The sequence below is a fragment of the Enhydra lutris genome, unplaced genomic scaffold, assembly GCF_002288905.1.
Source record: "Enhydra lutris kenyoni isolate GAN:26980312 unplaced genomic scaffold, ASM228890v2 scaffoldscaffold13, whole genome shotgun sequence".
NCBI lineage: Eukaryota > Metazoa > Chordata > Mammalia > Carnivora > Mustelidae > Enhydra > Enhydra lutris.
Genome location: NW_019154097.1, coordinates 19,402,332 through 19,424,616, shown reverse-complemented (window position 1 = coordinate 19,424,616; position 22,285 = coordinate 19,402,332). Strand labels below are relative to the sequence as shown.

The 22,285-nt window shown below is 38.0% G+C and overlaps 1 protein-coding gene across 2 annotated transcripts in view; it reads right to left on the bottom strand.

Annotated features, from left to right (window-relative positions):
- Positions 1-314: 314 nt before the first annotated feature.
- Positions 315-22,285, bottom strand: part of LOC111146179 (KIAA1958 ortholog) — a 161,321-nt gene continuing 139,350 nt past the window's right edge. For both annotated transcript variants that reach the window (XM_022501612.1, XM_022501613.1), the window contains 2 exons: positions 8,628-8,800; positions 315-1,376 (listed from right to left, as the gene is read on the bottom strand). In XM_022501612.1, the coding sequence (XP_022357320.1) occupies positions 570-1,376; positions 8,628-8,800 (980 nt within the window). In that variant the 3' untranslated portion in view covers positions 315-569. The remainder of the gene's footprint in view (positions 1,377-8,627; positions 8,801-22,285) is intronic.

Sequence of the window (22,285 nt, the reverse complement as noted above, 5' to 3'; positions counted from 1 at the left end):
CAGGCAAAGCTGCTTGCTCTGCAGAACTAAGCTATCCATCAACGAAACAGGCAGAGGAGTGTCAGGTGCAATTTTTCTCCTGGAAATAGTTAACGTGTCTGCCTCTCTCCTTCCAGTTCCTTATTGTGAGTGTAATTCAACAAAGTATATATAGTCTTCATAACATTCTAAAGCTACTAGGCTACTGGGAGTATTTTTTAATGACTACTTAAACAGTCTCCTTTATTCTTTTTTCTTTTTTTTTCTTTTTTTTAAGAAAATCTGTGCTAAAAAGGCACTAAATGAACTTCCTCACTCTTGTTTATGGAGCAGTTATACATGGTGTTAGATTCTATAATTTAACAAAGGTGACACACGTTTGGATAAAATACCCTAACCATTCAGACTCCTCTACTTTCAGTTACAAAAACACACCCAAAGTTGAAGAAATAGCAGGTCACCCTGCCAGAGACCAGCCTGACCTTGAGGTCGCCGTCACTGGCTGCCACCTCAGAGCTCTGGCCCAGCTTACCTGAGGGAACTCTTGCCCCTCGGGGTGAGCAGGGCAGTGGCCTGGGCCCAGGGGAGACTCACTGACAGCAACTGTGGGAGCCGAGCCTCCTGGAGACCTGAGTAAATGAGACAAAGGTGAAGTTCTCACAGTTTTCCAGCTTGACCTTCTTGGCTAAGTTGGGAACGATCCCCCGAAGAGACCGCAGGCCCATCCTCTGCTCCTCGTACCACACACTGCCCGTGTCTGTGGCCTCCTTTCTGGCCGTAAGGTAGAACGGGGACTTGGCCTCCATTTGCGTGGGCGGCCGGTGGATGTACATGTACTTGTAGAGGAGGCAGTAAGGGCACTGCTTGTGGCCCCTGGAATGCTCGTGGTAGATTTTCCCGTGGCATACTCTGGTGGAACCACTCCGGCTCTCCCGTTTGACACTGTCTGTCCGGGCAAAATAGGGCTGGTTCTGGGGGTCTTTGAGCAGCTCAATGTCACCGTACATCAGATCTGCATGTTCCTGCAGCGTCCGCATGTTCAGGTACTGGCTGTTGTACTTGACCACGGTGGACAGCAGAGTGATAGGGCTGTCATCCCCCAGACACCCTGCCTGCCACATCTCCTCCTCATCGGAAAGAGAGAAGTAGACAATATTGCGAGAACGAGCACCTGACATCCCTGCCTTACTCAGCACCCACAGCTTCTCCTTGAGTTTCTTGGTGGAAGAACTGAAGGTGCTGCTGGTGATGGAGAAGCCCACGCCTGCATTCTTCAGGATGCGGTCCAGGCCGCGGCGAATGGCGTGCAGCGAGGTGGCCAGGAAGTCGGAGCCGTCACTCTTCTTAACGGTGACATAGAAATTCTCGAGCAGCTCATTCAACTTCACCGCAGGGATCTCAAATGAGACAAACACTGAGGTTACACATTGGAGGACACCCAAAGAGCCAGACCCCTTCCTTCTCCTCGTCCTCCCAGGGGCTGTATTGTGGACGGGACATTTTGTGGCCTCTATAGGGTTGATTCCTAGCCTGATACAGTGAAAGAACTTCATATGGAAGATCTCGGTTCCATACTTGGAACCACAGTGTTTCACGCAGCAAAATGGGACAAAATAAAGACCTTCTCAAAGGATTACTGTGATGCCTAAATAAAGGAAGAGGCATGGAAGGGTTTTAAATAATGGAGAACACACACACATATGCATACATAAATATACATGTATTTAGTAATTATGATTATTGGCCTTTGTAACTTGCACAATTCTATTCCCCTCCAGAAAGCCTTCCTTTTCTTTTCTAGCAAATCATTTCCTTTTCTCTCCTTCACTAAAATCCAAACATTCTCTCTAAAGAATTTGTGAACCAAATTTACAAATTCTGAATTCTCCCAGCATCAATTTCCTCAAAATCTACCATACTATTGGGTCCTGCGGGCACTAAACATGGTGCTGTTGGGGAAAGACGATGGGTATGTCCGGGCTGCACAGCAAGTTCATGACCTTAATCCTTCACTTGAATGTATCTGAACAGGTCCTGAAATATAACTGGCTTAATGACCCACAGGGTTGCAATAACAATACTTTTTCAAAAAATATGAAAAGCTTAATGACTGCACTGACAATTAGAGAGAGCTCCTCACTTGGATATGTTGGGAGAAGGAAGCCCGGACATTAAAAGAGTTCTTTCTTTCTTTTTTTTAGCTTTTTAAAAGAAATATTTTATTTATTTTATTTGAGAGAGCAAGTGTGCTTGCACAGTGGGGTGGGCGAAGGGAAGGGGCAGAGGGAGAAGTAGACTCCCCGCTGAGCAGGGAGCCCAACTAGGGCTCCATTCCAGGACTCTGGGATGATGACCTGAGCTGAAGGCAGATGCTTAACTCACTGAGCCACCCAGATGTCCCGAGAGCTTTATTTTCAAGAAAGAGCTAGAGGGATGCCTTGGTGGCTCAGTCTGTTGAGAGGCTGCCTTCAGATCAGGTCACAATTTCAGGGTCCTGGAATCGTGTCCTGCATTGGGCTCCTTGCTTGGTGGGGGGGCCTGCTTCTCCCTTTCCCTCTGCCTGCTGCTCTCCCTTCTTGGGCTCTCTCTCGCGCTCTCTCTGACAAATAAATAAGTAAATAATTAAATTAAAAAAAAAAAAGAGGGAGCTAGAAAGAGAAAACCAGACTTTCCTCATAGTCCTTTCAGGCCAAGTACATGTTCTAGGACAAAAGAAAGTCTCAATAGGGGTGCCTGGGTGTCTCAGTTTGTTAACCGTCTGCCTTCAGCTCTGGTCATGATCTCAGGGTCCTGGGATTGAGCCCCGCATCAGCTCCCTGGAACTCAGTGGGGAGTCTGCTTCTCCCTCTGCCCTTCCCCCAGCTTGTGCTTGTGCTCTGTCTCTCAAAAATAAATAAAATCTTAAAAAAAAAAAAAAAGAAGTAAAAGAGCTGAAGAGCCCCAAAATAGAGTGACAAGATTGTCAGAGATGTGTATTACATCTAAGGGGATGGTTTTATGAAGTCTATTTAGCTTTTGTACTTAAACAGCTTTGGAGCACGAGAAAGAGAAAGGGTCTTCATTTTTCTTGAATTCGAATCTAACATACATGAAAAAAAGCATATGAATATAAATATAAACAAGCTATTTTCATTTAGCACAGTGCCCTGTTAAGTAAGACAGTTGCATGTTATAACATTGGAAAACGAGCACAAGGCTCTGATACACAGCTCTGATATGCACGAAGAGCAATTTACATGGTACCACACAAAACAAGGACGGCCTATGTTATCAAATCACATTCAGAACTGCAGGAAAGCAACACTACATCAAGACAAGTAAGGATTGTTGCAGAGTGTAAGGATGATTCAATCTTAATAAATATGTTAATATAATGGACTTACTCATAGAGAAAGTAATATGAACTTGCTAATTACTGAAAACTTACTTGAAAGTTTGATATCCATTTCAAATTTTTAAGAATTCAAATTAAATTTAGATTGGAAGAAAAAATACTTTTACTACGATGAGTATTTTACAGACAAGAACTATAAAAATTATACCTCAGATGGAAACATTAGAATGGTTTCTTTATAAAGTCAGGAATAGGATGAGCTTGCTGAATATCTGATACTGTATGTGTGTAACAGTAGTCTGGAGGTTCTAGCAAACCAGGCAAGACAAGAAAAAAAATTACACACATGCATACATACGTGTATTGTATATACTAAAGGAAAAAGATAAAATATAATTATGTTCTTTTTTTAAAAAAGATTTTATTGATTTATTTGACACAGAGAGAGATCACAAGTAGGCAGAGAAGCAGGTAGAGGGGGAGGGGGAAGCAGTCTCTCTGCTGAGCAGAGAGCCCGAAGTGGGGCTCAATCCCAGCACCCGGGATCATGATCTGAGCCGAAGGCAGAGGCTTAACCCACTGAGCCACCCAGGCACCCCAAAATATAATTGTTTTCTGGTCATCTGATTGTTGGTCTAGGAAACTCCAAGAGATTCAGCTAAAAAGTCATCAGTAGGGTAGCTACATACAGTATTTGAAAAGCAACAACTTTCTTAGACACCGGTAAAAACCTGTCAAAATAACCATGACTCTCAAACTCAACTGGTTTCAGATTTTTATGTTGTCACTTGTAGCTCCCTACTTGCAGGTGTTAACCTCTCTTCATATTAGGTGGGATTTGTGATCCCACCTAATGTGTGTGATCCCAAGAACTAAGCCACATTTGAACAAGCCTAGGCAAAGAGGGAAGTCAGATTTAGTGGACTCTGAGACCATCTAAGTCAGTGAGGCAGCAGCCTTGAGGGAGATGGGTCAGTGAGGATCCGATCACACTTGTGAAAAGAACCAGCAGGGAAAATACTAGGTGGAACTCACACACTAGCTACAGAGTGAGGCTGGCAGTGTGCACCCTGTTTATTTAGATGGCGTTCTGAAGTCTAGTTTGACTCCTTCCTTTCTCCCTTGAGCACGTGACTAATTTGAGGCTCACCAGGTGCCAAACCGTGATCAAGAGCTCTTACCCACCTTGTCTGCTGCCAGCTATATCTAACTTTCTTTTGTTAAAGTTAGCTCCACACCCAGTGTGGGACTTGAACTCATGAGATCAAGAGTTACATGCTCTACCAGCCAGGTGTCTCTTTTATCTCTCGTTAAAGACACATCTAGATTAAAAATATCTTGCATTGAGACCAAGAAAATGAGATTAAAGAATACGGGCTTTGATACCACAATTCATTCTTTTTACTAAATATTGGCTAATTCTCTAAGATACTGGCCTCTTTCTTAAGAATTTATTATTAAAAATGTTTAATTTGAGGGGCCCATGTGAATAGATTACAGAAGACTAAAATCTATCTTCTTTCTCATCCAGGATTCCTCTAGGTAACACAGGAGAAACTAAGAAATACTAGTTCAATGATAAGGCACACTCTACGGGACAGATGGGACATTTTTTCCACCTGGAATGCAGAACTTCTCTAAACCTTGGAGAGCGTGGAGAAATTAGGCTCTTTTCAGGGATTCTTGCATGGGAACGTAAAGGCTCCCAGAAACAGACAACTTTAAAGTCTGAAAGACAAGATCCTCTGGCCTAGAAAAAATTAAGGTTAGTAGGGGGTGACGAAATGCTGATAAGGGTCTGTGAGAACAGGTGAATTTTAAAATTATTATTAATAAAGGTAAAATAGTTATATTTTTACTGATTTATTTGTATTTTTTTAAATTGTGGTAAAACATATATAACATTTACCATCTTAACCATTTGTTAGTATACAATTCCATGGTTTTAAGTACATTTAAAACATTGACCAACCCCCGCCACTATTCCTTTCCAGAACTTTAGCATCGTTCCAGGCAGAAACTGTACTCATTCAACAATAGCTGCATATTTCCTCCTCCTCTGAGCCTCTGGTAACCTCTCTCATACCTTCTGTCTTTATGACCCTACCTATTCTAGATATCTTACCTAAATGAAATAATATACATTTTTCTTTTGTTTCTGACTTATTTCACTTAGTATGTTTTCTGGGTTCATTTATATTGTAAACATTGATCAGTACTTCATTTCTCTTCATTGCTAAATAATATTCCATTGTATGGGTATGCCACATTTTATCTATTCATTTGCTCATGGGCATTTGGGTTGTTTTCGCTATTGTGAATAAAGCCACAACATATATTTAGGTATGACTTTTTGTACAGACACATCTTTTTAATTTTCTGGGTCTATATGTAGGAGCGGAATTGCCGGGCCAAAGAGTAACTCTATGTTTAACTTGTAGGGAAATGCAAGACTGTTTCCAAAACAGCTCCATCATTTTATATTCCCACCAGAAATGTACAAGTTCCAGTTACTCTACATTCTCATCAATACTTATTATTATCTTTGTAAAAAATTATCATTATTGTAGTCTTCCTGTTGGATATGAAGTAGAATCTCATGTAGTTTTGATTTGCATTTCCCTGACGTCTAAGGAAGTTGGCATCTTTTCATGTGCTCATCGGCTATTTGTTTATCTTCTTTATAATAACTTTTTAATATCTTGTCTGCTAATTCTAAAATCTTTGTTAGATCTGGGCTGGTTTTGACTGATTCATTATTTAAGGGACATATTCTTGCTTCTCTGCATGTCTGATAATTTTTTTTAGTTGCCAGACACTGTGAATTTTATTTCTTTGGTTCTGGATATTTTTATGTTTCTATAAATATTTTTAAGCTTTGCTCCAGACATAGGCTACTTGAAAAATCATTCAATCCTTCTGGGTCTTGCTTTTTTTTTTTTTTTTTAACTTGAAAGAATTGAGGTGTAATTGACATATAACAGTACATTAGTTTCAGGTGTACAACACAACAATTCAATATTTTTATGTACTGCAAAATGATTATTATCATAGTCTAGCTAATATCCATCATCACCCATAGTTAAATTTTTTTTTCTTGTGATGAGAACTTTTAAGATCTACTCTCTTAGCAAATTTCACATATACAATGCAGTATTATTAACTATAGCCATCAAGCTATACATCACATTGCCAGGACTTATTTACTTTATAACTGGGAGTTTGAACCTTTTGACCACCTTCACTCATTTTACTCTCCATTCCCTTCCCCTGACACACCTCAAGCAACCACTAATCTTTTCTCTTTTCCTATGAGTTTGGTTTAGTTTTTTGTTGTTCCCATTGTTTTATTTTTACATTCCACGTATAAGTTAGATCATATGGTATTTGCCTTTCTCTGACTTATTTCCCTTAGCATAATGCCCTCGAGGTCCATTCATTTTGTTGCAAATGGCAAGATTTCCTTCTTCTTATGGCTGAGTAATATTCCATTGTGTATATATGCACATTTTCTTTATCCATTCATCTATCAATGGACACTTAGGCTGCTTCCATGTCTTGGCTACTGTAAATAAGGGCACAATGAACATGGGGATACATAAATCTTTTCAAGTTAGTGTTTTTATTTCCTTCAGACAAATACCCAGAAGTGGAATTGCTGGATCATATGGAAGATCTATTTTTAGTTATTTGAGGAATTTCTATTCTGTTTCCCACAGTGTCTGCACTAATTTACACTCCCACCAACAGTGCACCAGGTTCCCTTTTCTCCACATTCCTTACTAACACCTGTTATTTCTTGTCTTTTTGACATTAACCATTCTGACAGGTGTGAAGTGGTATCTCGTGGTAGTTTTGATTTGCATTTCCCTGATGATTAGTGATGTTAGCACCTTTTCATGCACCTGGGCCTAGCTTTTAAGGTTTGTTGGGTGGGATTAGAGCAAAATTCAGTCTAAAGCTAACTATTCTCCACATTTGATGCAAAACCTTTCTCAGTACTTTCATCTGTTACCTTTCTCTAAGGGATCAAGTCCTGTGCTGTCTGTTCTGTCTGAAAACAGTTGTTGTACATATTGTGCTCAGTCTTTTTTTTTTAAATATTTTATTTATTTATTTGACAGAGAGAGACACAGCGAGAGAGGGAACACAAGCAGGGGGAGGGGGACTGGGAGAAGCAGGCTTCCCGCTGAGCAGGGAGCCAGATGTGGGGCTTGATCCCAGGACCCTGAGATCATGACCCAAGCTGAAGGCAGATGCTTAACGACTGAGCCATCAAGGCGCCCCCAGTCTTCTAATTTTGGACCCTTTTCTCCTATGGCCACGAGTGGAAATTTTTTTTTATTTTCAGTTCCAGTGGATTACTTTGATAACTATGTTGTTGCTTCCTCAATTTATAATTCTTTTCATTTCTATAAGATTTCATACATATTAGTCTATAATATATTATGTACGTCAGTGGTTTCCCTTTTGCCTAACCCTTTAGATCTTACAGTCAGAGCATTCTCCCTATTTTGACAGTCCCTCCCCTGTTACCACTGAAATAATTCTTCAGAGAAAGTCTCTCCTTACACAACACAACAAAACAAAACTTCAATGGCTTCCAATATTCACAAGATTTTAGTTTGGTATTTAATGGTTTATCAAAGTCTGGATTTAGATTTATAGATCTATAGATCTGCTATTCTCGTATCTGAAATCCCTGCTGCAGGCAAGTGAGTCTATCCCTCCAAATCTTATTTTTCCTCATGTCACTTGGCCTAGAGGACTCCCATCTTCATCCAGTCCTACCAAAATTCCTTTTTTTTTTTTTAAGATTTTATTTATTTATTTGAAAGAGAGAGAATGAGAGAGAATGAGAGAGAAAGAGAGAGCATGAGACGGGAAAGCGTCAGAGGGAGAGGCAGACTCCCTGCTGAGCAGGGAGCCTGGTGCAGGACTCGATCCTGGGACTCCAGGATCATGACCTGAGCTGAAGGCAGTTCCTTCACCAACTGAGCCACCCAGGTGCCCCAGTTCTACTAAAATCCCACTGTCCTTCAAAACACAGCTTTAGTATCAATTCCTTCACTAGTTTCACCAAACTGAAATTGACTTATCTATCTAAATTTTTTGGCATTTCTGATCTGTACATTCATAAAATGCTTATTAAATTCTGCTTTGTTCTGTGTATATTTTTTCTTTTGCTTTCAGGTTCTTTCAAAGTTTTCTCAAGCAAAAAGCAACTGTTCTGTGTTCCCCACAATGCTTAACAGAATGCCCAGGACTTAGAAGCTGTGAAAGTGGCTGAGAGAGTAAGTAGACTCAGACTTACCTTGGTGATGTCCGTGTGATCTTTGAGCCCGTTGGTCACGCACCAGTATCGCCACACGTTCAAGGCATACCGCGTGGCTTTGGTAGTGTTTGGGCTCACTGCACTGGTACACAGATCATTCAAGTCATCATTAATATTAAATACAGGAAATTTGTTGAGCTTAGTAGAATAGGCTGGAAACAAAAACAATAAAAAGCATTAAAATAATTTGCCATTCCCTTCTTTGGAAGATTACATCTTGGGATCATGTTAAATAACAGAAATCTCCTAAGAGATAACACTTTAAAAAATGAAATGTCTATCAAGGATACATATACTGGAATAAATAAAGTAGAGAACAATATTTCTAGCATGGAGTCAATGCGGTCACCTTGCATTTGATCCTAGTATTTTTGCTATACATAGCAAGTGACGCACTGATGCAGGCATTCCAATAACAGAAGGAAAAAAAGTGAATGCAGGAAAACAAAGAATGTTCTGTCTAAAACTTTCACTGGAAATAAAAGGCATTTATATGAACAATAACAACAAAAATAGAAGGAATGAGGGAAGACAAGTTACACATCCTTTTTCTTTACCCTCAGTGTATGCAGAGCTGTTAATTCTCTGTGTTATATAGTGTTATATAGTATAATTCTCTGTGTGATATAGTGTTTTCTGTGCCATCCCAGACAGCCTTGTACTAAATGGTGTTGGCATATTTCTTTAATTCTTTTCACAAATGAACAAAGAGGTATTTAAACCCTGATTCCCCAACATATCAGCTGGCTTAGAATCAGAATGGAAGGTAAAGCGAGAATAACTTTACAGAGAAGAAGGGAGAACATGCCATAGGGGCTCACATCATCTCAGAGAAGGAACAGATTTTTTTTTTTTTAAGATTTTATTTATTTATTTATTTGACAGAGAGAAAGAGAGAGAGAGATCACAAGTAGGCAGAGAGGCAGGCAGAGAGAGAGGGGGAACCAGGCTCCCTGCCTAGCAGAGAGCCTGACATGGGGCTTGATCCCAGGACCCGGAGACCATGACCTGAGCCAAATGTAGAGCCTCAACCCACTGAGCCACCTAGGCACCCCAAGGAATGGATTTTAAATTGCAATTGCCAAACTAAATCAGATGAAAACTGGTTTTCCCTCAAGGTGTCCACTTTAATTGTTGGATACCGAAGAGATAATCAAGTCCATAAGCATTAGGGCTTGCTTTATACTCTGTGATCTACTAAAACTAAACTTAAACTGTTTAAATTGTTGTCCTTGGGGTGCCTGGGTGGCTCAGTTGGTCAAGCAACTGCCCTCGGCTCAGGTCATGATTCTGGAATCCCGGGATCGAGTCACACATTGGGCTCTCTGCTCAGTGGGGTGTTTGCTTCTTCCTCTGACCTCTCCCCTCTCATGCTCTCTCTCTCTCTTTAAACAAATAAATCTTTAAAAATAAATACATAAATAAATTGTCATTGAATAAAAAACAACAACAACAAAGTGGACTACCTTAAAATGAAAACAATGCCAACCTCTAGTTTATCTAATAGTTCTGATCCTCTCTGGAATGTTTCTATGTTCAAACAAGGCACTAAGAGGCTGAGAAAGAGCAAAACAGAAAGTTGGTGCAATTATCAAGGTGATCTGCAAATTCCTTCCACTTTGCATAACTCATCTCACCTTCCACTGCCCCTCCCACGAAGAACTCCCAACCACAAGCTCCTGCTGTCCCCAGCATCCACTTGTGCCCAAGACACCACACCAACCTTCCCCGCCTGTAGTCTGAGAAATCTCCCCATAGTCTTTGTACCAAATAGTGTCTTTTTTCCCATTTCCAATTCCAAACTCACTTCTACACAACCTTCTCCACATGAACTGAACTCCCTTATTTTCTCCAGTATATGTCACACATTTGCTTTATTATTCCTTAGACCTGTGACGGAATTGTGTCCAGAAGATCTCCAGTTGGTTCGTATTGCTCCTTAAGACTCTGTCTTTACTCTTTAAGTTTGCTGTTGAACTGTTAAACACACAATCTGCTTCAATAATTGCTTGGAGCAAAAGAGAAATAAACAGTGCTAGAAAGGCTATCTGAAGGCGCTGTGTCACGTGAGTATATCCCTCTCACCACCCTCATAAGCTGAGATAACTCATATTATTTCTGGGACTTGCTTGATATTAATGAAAGGATTTTAGTATAAAATTTATTATCATTACATCTAGTGTTAATTGAATGCTTATTATATGCCAAGAGTTATCTGTAATCACTAAGCAACTGTGTTGTTCTACTTATTTTACAGATAAAGAAACTGAGCCTCATACATTTAGTAACTTCATACATCACTCATCCAATATTTACTGGTGTCCTCTCTGTGCCAGGCACTGGGCTGTCCCAAGTCATGGAGTTAGCAAGTGTTAGAGCTAGGGTTTGGACCTGGGTCCCACTGACTCTATGCCCTGACCATCACAGCAAAGGAATCGTACTACATGGATAAAGCTTCAGTATGGAATACAATTTAGATATTAGCCACTTATGAAAAGTATATTCTGGTCCCCAATATTTACTTGTATTAACCTTCAGTGAGGAGAACTAAGTCTGATTTCTTTATACAACCACTACAGTTCCACTGTCATGTGTTTTTGTTTTTAAACAACCACAACAAAAGATTTATTTGCAACACAGCCCAGTCCCCATCATTTCAGTATAGCATGGGAGTAGAAAAAAGGCACAGTGTAAGATAGGATGTTTAAGTTTAATTATTATATGAAACAATTATGTGGCCTTAAATAATTTCAAATTTAACAGAAGACAGAGACTGTACACTGAAAATGGAAAACAGAATCCTAGTACACAGAGAAACAGGTAAAAAATGCTTATATGCTTACATAAAAGAAATTGTGTGAAAATGATTAAATGACACATATGGTTCTTTTGGTATTTTGTTTGTTTGTTTTTAAAGATTTTATTTATTTATTTGACAGAGAGCGAGACAGGGACCGAAGGAACACAAGCAGGGGGAGTGGGAGAGGGAGAAGCAGGCTTCCTGCTGAGCAGGGAGCCAGATGCGGGCTCGATCCCAGTGGGATCATGACCTGAGCAGAAGGCAGATGCTTAACGAAAGCCACCCAGGCACTCCAGCACATATGGTTCTAGCATAATTATATTTAAAGAGTGAGTAAATTTACTCAATACATTACTTTTAAAAAATTCTGGTAGAAGCTGTAAAGCTATGTGTCAAGGAAATTTTTAGGAGGCTCTATTGATGGAGAAACAAACAAAAGTGAGGACTTCAAACTGAATACAGGAGAAAGAGGGACTACTTTAAGATTTGCATTTTTCTTCCACTAGAGAACACGCAAACTTCAAGGTCAAGGTTTGGAAGAGCTGGCCATGGGAGCAGGGCTGGACGGTGGGGTTGTGCACTTACTCTAAGGATGGCCAGATGGAAACAACTACCCTGCTCGCTATGCATGATGAACACCTACATCAATTACAGCATAAGCGTTGGCAAGCACAGCATAGAAAGTGAGGGAAATTGCTGTGAAAAGCCACCCTTAGAGTCAGAGAGAGAAAGGGCATTGCCTCAGGAAACTAGGCAGCCGCACCTGACACAGGGAAGGAAAAACAAAAAGCTGCTGCAAAAAGCAAAAAATGGCTGAATGCATGCCTCTGTCAGGTAACACTTCCCCTTTGTCTGCAATTGAGAGTTCCCAGTTCCCAGCTAGTTTTCAACTTACATACTCTGAAGAGAAGCCCATTTGTGGGGACTTCTTTGTCCACTCATTACAGCTGGCTGAAGTTCACTTGCAAAACCTGTTGGTCAACTATTACCTTCAAGAGGGAGCTGTGTCCAGATACATCAAACAAGAGCCTTTAATAATGTCTAAGGAAATCCCCGTAAGCTAGCGGTAATGATAAATCTAGACTTTCATTTTAAAATGTGAGCTCATGGGAGCGCCTGGGTGGCTCAGTCAGTTATTTGACGGACTCTTGATTTTGGCTCAGGTCATGATCTCAGGGTTGTGAGATCAAGCCCCGTGTTGGGCTCCAAACTCAGTGGGGAGTCTGCTTGAAACTCTCTCCCCCTTTCTTTCTGCCCTTTCCCCTGCCCTCACTCTCTCTCTCTCTCTCAAATAAATAACCTTTTAAAAAAATTGTGAGCATACAAACAAGCATCACTTGGACATGGGGAAAACCAATATCATGAAAGTTACCAAGTTACACAAGTAGGGCAACTAATTCCATATTCCACCCTCTCTTAAAAATTAATTCAATGTGAAAAAATTCGGACGATCACAAACAAATCATTACATAGATTTGAGAGCATAATTCATCCTTGAAACAAGAACAGCTTTCATTGGAAAAGGAAAAATAGGAGAACAAGACCCTGGAAATTTAAAATTGACAAAACATAATTTAAAAATACTTAATAGAAGAGCTGAGTATTAGAATGAACATGGCTAAAAGACAAATAAGTGAGATGGAAGGAATTTTCCCGGAAGGGCAAGCAAAGTCATAACAGTTTTTAGATTATGAGGACAAAGTTAAGAGGCAGAGAAGATTGAGGCAGAAAATTCAAAATATAGCTTATAAGAATTCAAAAGAAAAATTATGAGAGGATAGAATAAAATAAATAGTGAAAGAAATAATACAAGAAAATTTCCAAGAATCAAAGAGATTTTAATCTTTAGGGCGTTAAGTCTCATGAACTGTCAAATATACATACTGAAGACATATCTTCTTATAGAAGATATATATAAACATATCTTGGTGAAATTTCCAAGATCTAAGAACAAAAAGAAAATTTGATAATCTTTATCTGGTAAGAGAAAAGTCTTTAACATAGTAATAAGAATCAGATTTCTCATCTGTGACACCACATGCTAAAAAATAATGACTCTCATCTTCTCAGAGTTGTAAGGGGAAAAGACTATAAAATGAAGAATTCTATTACCTACTTAAGGTATCATTCAACTGCTAGGGCAAAATAAAGATATTTTCAACCATGAAAGGCACAGCATTGAAGAACAAGTTAATAAAAGAAATGAAAACTTAAAAATGATGGCAGGAGGACTTCCACTTAGGGCTATAATGGAGTAGCTGGTATTATACTATCTTCCCTGCTGAGAGTAAGGCTAGATAAAATGCACTGGAAAATAAAAGTAACTGGAACTCAAGGAGCAAAAATCCTGGAGCAATGGGAAATGCACAGAAGTGAGTCCTGCATTGATTACTATGTTTTCCTCTTCAGTCATTTGAAGAGCTGCAGTGCAGGTCATATAGAACCCAAACAGAAACAAGCAGCCTGAAGTCTACATTAGTCATCTCAGGGAAACAAGTATCAAATATCCAAATACGGGCCTAAAAAGCAGCCAGTACTTGAGAGTTGGACATCCTAGAGGAAGGGAACCATGGAAAAGTGAGCCAACATTTTGCATGCAATTTTCCTTCCAGGAATTGGTGATTCCTAAGCTAAACAGGCACAGGCAAGGTGCAGAGAAACCAAGTAGAAAGGAGAAATCACTAAGAGGAAACTGCATGGCACTGAGGAGTCAAGAATAGTAACAAGGCCTTCTAAGGAGAAGACTTGGTAACGATACAGGCTTTCATTTGAGACCCAGAAGGGATTAACTGTAAGAATAAGAAACACTGGAAATACAGATGGTCCCTGACTTATGATGGTTTGACTTATGATTTTTCAACTGTTTGATGATGTGAAAGTGATAGGCATTTAGTAGAAATCATAATTCAAAATTTGAATTTTGATCTTTTCCTGGGCTAGGCGATATGTGGTAGGATGCTCTTTTGTGATGCTGGGCAGAGACAGACAGCCACAACTTCTAGTCAAATTCATGATCACAAGGGTAAACCACCAGAGACTCAAAACCATTCTGTAACCACACGACCATTCTGTTTTTCATTTTCAGTACAGTATTCAATAAATTATGTGAGATATTCAACACTTCTGTATAAAATAGGCTTTGTGTTAGATGATTTTGCCCAACTAAAGGCTAACATCAGTATTCTGAGTACATGTAAGGTAGGCTAGGCTGAGATGTTTAGTAGGTTAGGCATAGTAAATGCATTTTCTACCAAAATATTTTAACTTATGATAGGTTTATCAAGATATAATCCCACTGTAAGTCAAGAAAGATCTGTAGAACAGTCTCAGATGGATTAAGGTGATCTGCCTACCTTATTTGCTAGCTAGCAGAAATTTAAATCCTCTCTGGAGGAAGGATAACATCTTCAACAAGTTTTCGTACACAATGGCCAGAATTCAATAACATTAACAGGCATACTATAAAATAAGACCAAATGAATGAAAAATAAGAGAAAAATCAGACAATATGATAATCCAGATTATTGAACTTGTCAGATGGATGTGGACTTTAAAATAATTTTAATATGTTCAAGGAAATAAGGAGAAGATAGAAAATTTTACCAGAGCATCAGAATCTATTAACAAAATGGAAATTATAGATTTTTCTCCCTTATTTCTCTTCTTCCTCTTCCCTTTCCTCTCCTTTTCCCATTTTCTTCCTGAACTTTTCAATTTCAAAGCTGCTGGTGGGGCAGAGCAAAGTAGGTATCTATTTTCCTGGAATATGTGTGTGTTGAAGGGGCTGCGACGGCTTAGAGTGAGGCATGAAGCCTGCTCAGCAGGGAGCATAGGAAATTGACTGGGGCAAGAAATATGTTTCAGTGGGAGGCAACAGAGCCTGAACTCAGAGAGAGAAACAAGCAAACATCCCATGCAGAGGTAGCCAGGCATGTGGTATGATTGCCTAAACAGGGTAAGGAGGACAGCCACACAACAGTGGGGGATATGGGAAGAAGCCTTATGTGAAAAGTCAGAGTCACTGGAGTGAATAGGGCTTCCCTGTATGGGAGTGGCCTGATGACCGTGTGGAATTCAAACTAAGCAAAGCATCCTTCAAAAATAAAGGTGAGGGGCGCCTGGATGGCTCAGTGGGTTAAAGCCTCTGCCTTTAGCTCAGGTCATGATCCCAGGGTCCTGGGATTGAGCCCCATATCAGGCTCTCTGCTCAGCAGGGAGCCTGCTTCCTCCTCTCTGTCTGCCTGCCTCTCTGCCTACTTATGATCTCTGTCAAATAAATAAATAAAATTAAAAAAAAAAATAAAAGTGAAATAGAGGGGAAGTCATATAAAATAATGAATATATTTGTTATTAGCAGTCAAGTATTAAGTGATAATAAAGGGAGTTTTTCAGGCAAAGGAAATAATCCAGGATGGAAACACATTGATACAGCAAAAAATAAAGAATACTGGAAAGATTGAATATGTAGGTGAATTTAAATGAACACAGCTGTTTAAAACAATACTAATGGTGTCTTATGGGGCTTTAAACGCATGTAGAATTAATATTCATTACTATAGCACAAAAGAGTGTAACTGGAGCTAGTTTTGAAAGGTCTTTGCATTATCTAGAAAATGATGAAAACACTAATTTAAAGTAGACTTTAACAGCGCAAGGATGCATATTTTAATCTCCATGGTAACGACTACAAGAATATTGAAAGAATATATAAGTTCATAGAGGAGGAAAATGGAATAAAAAAGACTAATCAAAAACAAGGCACAAAGAATAGATAGGACAAAGCAAAAAATGTAGGATTATAGACTTAAACCTAAATGTATCAATTATTCCAGGATCAATAATCCAATTAGAAGATAAGGGATGTCAGGGTGCCTTGATGGCCCAGTTGGTTGAGCGTCCGACTCTTGGATTCAGCTCAGGTCATGATCTCAGGATCATGAGACCCACTTTGGGCTCCACGCTCTTTCTCTCTGCCCCTCCCCCATTCATGCTTTCTCTCAAATAAATAAATTTTTAAAAAAAGATAAGTGATATCAGTCTCAATAAGAAAAAAAAAACTCAGCTATGTATGTCCTCCTTACACATAGGAATAAATAGGGTAGAAAAGCTGAGAGTAAAAGGAAGAAAAGAAGGTACACTACGTAAACAGTAAAGAAAAGAATGCTAGTATAGCTATATATCAGACAAAACGAACTTTAAGGCAAGATGTATTACTATAAAGAGAAATGTTTTAAAATTCAACAGAAAGATATAATAATCCAAATTTCTATCTAATCACATAGCCTCAAAATATAAAGAGCAAATGTGAGAATTTTTAAAAAGAAATAGGCAAATCTACAACTAAGATTTTAATATGTCCTTTTCTATAACTGACATAACAAGTACACACTGAAAATTGTATAAAGAAGATTGAAACAATGCAAATATCAAACTATACTTAATTGATACACAAAAAACAACATATCGAATAACTGCAGAAGACACATTCTTTTCAAAGATACATGGCCCTTTTACCAAAATAGAAATGCTAGACATAAAGCAAACTTCAACATTCCAAAGGATTAAATCATTCAGAATATCAGCAGAATTAAAATACAAATCAATTACAAGAGCATAACTTTAAAGCACTAAGCAATAATATGCTTCTAATAAACCCCCGATGAAGGGGAAAAAACCAATGGCAATTAGAAAATATTTCAGGGCCACCTGGGTGGCTCAGTGGTTTAAGTGCCTGCCTTTGGCTCAGATCATGATCCCAGATCCTGGGATCAAGACCCTTATCAGGCTCACTGCTCAGCAGGGAGTCTGTTTCTCCCTTTCCCTTTACCGCTCCTCCCTTCCTCCCTGCTCGTGCCCTCTCTCTCCCTCTCAAATAAAGAAAAAAATCTTTAAAAAAAAAAAAAAGAAAAGAAAATATTTCAAACCAAATGATAATATATATGTCAAAGTTGTGGGAGGCACTTATTGTAATATCTATAGAGAAAATTATAGCATTGGATGCAGAGATCAGGAAAGAAAGGTTGAATATCAACTGAACCAGGAAATGATAAAAAGAACAACATATGTACTCAGAAGAGTAGAAAGAAGGAAACATTACAGATAACAGAAATCAATGCAATAGGAAATTTATAATTAAAAAAGAAGTAGTGCCAAAAGATGGATTTAAAAAGACTAACTGCTTCCCCCCACCTCTCTCTGCCTACTTGTTATCTCTGTCAAGTAAATAAATAAAATTAAAAAAAAATAAAAAGACTAACAAAATTAATGAACTGGTAAGAAAAATGAGAGAAGGCACAAATTGCAACACAAAGAATGAAACAGGAGTTATCACTACAAATCCTACAGAAAGTAAAAAGATAGTAAAAAGATATTATGAACAACTTGATGCCAATAAATTTGAAAATTTTGATAAAATGGGCAAATACATAGGAAAGCCACAGCCTACTACAACTGAACAAGAAATATAAAATTTAAATAGTCCTACATCCATTAAAGAAACTGAATCTGTAATTTGAGATATCACACACACACACACCACACAAACACACACACACACACACACACACACACAACCCCTCCAGGGTGAGATGTATCTCACCAGCAAATTTTTTTAACATGTAAGGAACAAATAATGCCAAACCTAAAAACTCTGCTTATGAATAGAAAAAGAGAGAATAGTACCCATTTTCTTTTTAAGGACAGAATAACTTTTCTATAAAAAAATAAGAGCAATACAATAAAAGAAAATTACAGGCCAACACGCTCATAAACAGACACAAAAATCTTAACATGATATGAGCAAATTGAATGCTTACCTCACACCACAAACAAACAAAAAACAATTCCAAATGGATCATAATCTAAATGTGAATGGTAAAACAATAAAGCTTCTAGAGAAAAACACAGGAGACCATCTTTAGGACCTTAGGGTAGCAGCATATTATTAATGGAACATCAATATTATTACCTCAAAAGTAAAAGATTGATAAAAGAATTTCTTTAAAATTAAAAAGACATTTATTAAAATGCACCATTTAGAGGGTACAGAGGCAAGCCACATAGTGAGAGAAGATTTCTGAAGTACGTATATCTAACAAACCAATTAGAAGGCAGCGAGGCCAATTAAAAATGGGTAAACTTGGGGCACCTGGGTGGCTCAGTGGGTTAAGCCTCTGCCTTCAGCTCAGGTCATGATCCTGGGGTCCTGGGATCGAGCCCGCATTGGGCTCTCTGCTTGGCAGGGAGCCTGCTTCCCCCTCTCTCTCTGCCTGCCTCTCTGTCTACTTGTGATCTCTGTCTGTTAAATAAATAAATAAAATCTTTTTAAAAAAATGGGTAAACTTGAATGGGCACTGTATAAAATAAGAAATACCATTAATTTTTCAGGAAACATAAATTAAAATCCATCCACCAAAATGTCTAAAATAAAAACAAAATCTTCAAATATCAAGCAGTGATGAGGATGTGGAGCCATAGGAACACTCCTACTTGGCTGGTAGGAACGTCAATTTGCACACCCACTTTGGAAACTAATTGGTAGTATCTACTAAAGGTGAACATACAAATATTCTATGATCCAGCAATGCTACACTTGAGTATATACCTAACTGAAGCATCTACATGTTTACTGAAAGGCATGTAACATGAGAGTTCATGAAAGTAAACTCAATAATAGGAAGCCTTGAGCTGGAAATACTCATATGTTCAAAAACAACAGAATGCATATGAAATTGTAAAATTTTTTAAAAAGATTTTATTTATTTGTTTGACAGAGAGAGATCACAAGTAGGCAGAGAGAAAGAGAGAGAGGAGGAGGAAGCAGGCTCCCTGCCGAGCAGAGAGCCCAATGCGGAACTCGATCCCAGGAGCCTGAGATCATGACCTGAGCTGAAGGCAGAGGCTTAACCCATTGAGCCACCCAGGTGCCCGAAATTGTAAAATACTTATACAATATATTATTATACAATAATGACAAGGAATGGACTACTGGAATCAGCAAACAAAAAATGTGGATGAGGCCCACAAACACAATGTTAAACAAAAGAGGCCAGACGCAACACAGTGAGTTGAAAGGGCCCACTTACGCGTAATTCAGAAACAGATAAAATGACTCTTATGCTGAAATAACAAAGTGGTTGCCTGAGGGAGGTAACTAAAGGAGGGCACAGGAGGGGTTTCTGGGCTTCGGGTAATGTTCTATGTCTTCTTCTAGGTGGTGTTTTCAGCAAAACGCTTGCTTCAGAAAAATTAACCAAGCTGTACGTTATTTGTGGCCTTTTGTGTCTGTAAAATTTAGTAAGAAAACTTTCAAAAAATTCTTTTTTTTAAATTTAAGATTATTTACTTATTTATTTAGAAAAAGAGCACAAACAAGGGGAGGAGCAGAGGCGGAGGGAGAGAGAATCTCAAGCAGACTCCACGCTGAGTACAGAACCCAACTCAGAGCTTGATCTAAGACCCTGAGATCATGACCTGAGCTGTAACCAAGAGTCTAGATGCTTAACTGACTGAGCCAGCCAGGTGCCCCTAAAAAAATTCTTAAAATTAAAAATGTATATATAAACTTAATCAAAGAAGAGTTATATCATGTACCTGGATGGAAAGGCTCAATATTAAAAGGCTGTTTAATTTCTTCAAGTATTTTTTAATGTGGTGTAATTCTAATTAAAATCTCCCTTTTTGTAGTTTGTTACGTCAGGTTGTTACTGGTCAGGTTTATCTGGGAGAGTACATGCATGAGAAAAGGAAGGCAATTTTGAAAATAATATTTGGGAGGCTTTGCCCTGAAAGATATAAACATGTAGTGTAATACTGTAATAATTTAAAGTTTAAGTTCTGGAAAAGAGAGAAATAGATCACTGCAACAGAAGAAAGTCCAGAAAAGGCCTGTGTAAATATGCAAATTGAGTATATAATAAAGGTTCCAATTCAAATTGCTGGGGAAAGGATGGACTCTTCAATAAATGCTTTGAGATAATAAGCTATTGAGTTAGGAAAACAAAAACAAAAGCAAATTTCAATTCCTACTTCATACTACATACAACACATTTCCAAACAGATCTTTTTCAAAAGGCTATTGCTATAAAGATAATTCTCATGATTTGAGGAGTAAGAAAAGCCTTTCTCAGCATGATACAACCCAGAGCTAGAAAAAAGATTAACAACTCAGATGACATAAAAATTCAAAAGTTCTGCATTGAATAAATTCTAAAAGACAATAAACAGACCTGGAGAAAATACTTGTAACACATAAAGTGACAAAGTACATATGAAAATCTCCTTTAAATCAATTGGAAAAAGATTACTCACTAGAATATGGGCCCGGGATATGACAGGCAATTATTCATAGAAGAAATACAAATAACAAAAGCATTAATAATAATAAGACATTATAATCAAAAGAAGATGTATTTCATTTATCAGACTGCCAAAAATATAAAAAGGTCCATATCTAAGCATTGGCTAGGATAGGAGGAACTTGCACTAGTTTAGAAAAATATCTGGAAGGATGGTTAGTATTTACCTCTGTGAGACTTACAAGCTTTACAATATGAATATATTCTTTTTCAAAGTTATAAAAATAAGTAGGATTTTGGAAATGTATATGTAGGAAAAGTAAATGTTTTTTATTTGGCCCGGGAATTTCTCTTGTAGAAATTTATGCTAAACATTTAATCATAGATACATACAAAAATGTATGCTTAAGGATGTTTTTGAAGGCAAATTTAAAAAAGTGAAAATCCAATCCAACAAAAGCACTGTAAGACAGATTTTGGTACTACTATGCAACGGAAAACTGTGTAACTATATAATAATCACACTTTCAAAGTCTAAAGATCTTTTACAAATGTACAAAATAGTAAATGCAGATTGACTACAATTTTTGAAGACATCTATACATAAGAATTATAAAATAAAACACCAAAGTATTACTTGAATTGTTTTTATGGGTAGTAAAAATTCCTGTGATTTTTATTTCCTCCTTTATTATTAGTATGTGCCAAATTTTTCACAATGAATATTTATTTTTGCCTTAACAGTTTAAAAGCATTATAAATTTTAATCAAGAAAATGCTCTTTTAAGAAAACAATAGTTCGGTCTGAAAATGTTTGCCACCAATTCAATGTTTGCTTTTAACATAATCTTTTCAGATAATATATCCCAACATGAAGTATTTTGTACATATTAAGACATTTTAGTTGATATCTTCTCAGAAAAGATGATTATGAATAAATTAAATGAATAAAACTTTTATTTCACTTATTTTTAAAGATTTTATTTATTTGACAGAGAGAGAGAGATAGCAAGGGAAGGAACACAAGCAGGAAGAGTGGGAGAGGGAGAAGCAGGCTTGCCGCTGAGCAAGGAACTTGATACGAGGCTCGATCCCAGGACCTTGGGATCACGACCTGAGCTGAAGGCAGATGCTTAATGACTGAGCCACCCAGGCACCCCTAAAAAACTTTTTTTTTTAAAGAAAACATTTTCTGAGTTGTAGGCTAAATATTACTCAACTTGAATTCTAATATTCTTTCCCTATTGGGGAAATAAAATTTGACATATTTTATTTATTTATTAGTCATGTCTTAAATGTATAACTTGTAAGCAAATTTAAAGGTAGATTCCTTGTTACTTGAAGTACCAGGAAAACATAAAGTATAACTATTTATAAAGTAACTTTAAAATAATATCATACAAAAATACAGTTATTGCTTCCATTTGCAATATTCAGCTTTTTGTGAGTAAAGACTGGTGGATTATTCATAGATATGAAAGAAATACATTGGCATTTCTGCAAGACAAGTGACTGTGATAAAGAACATTATATTCTCTGGT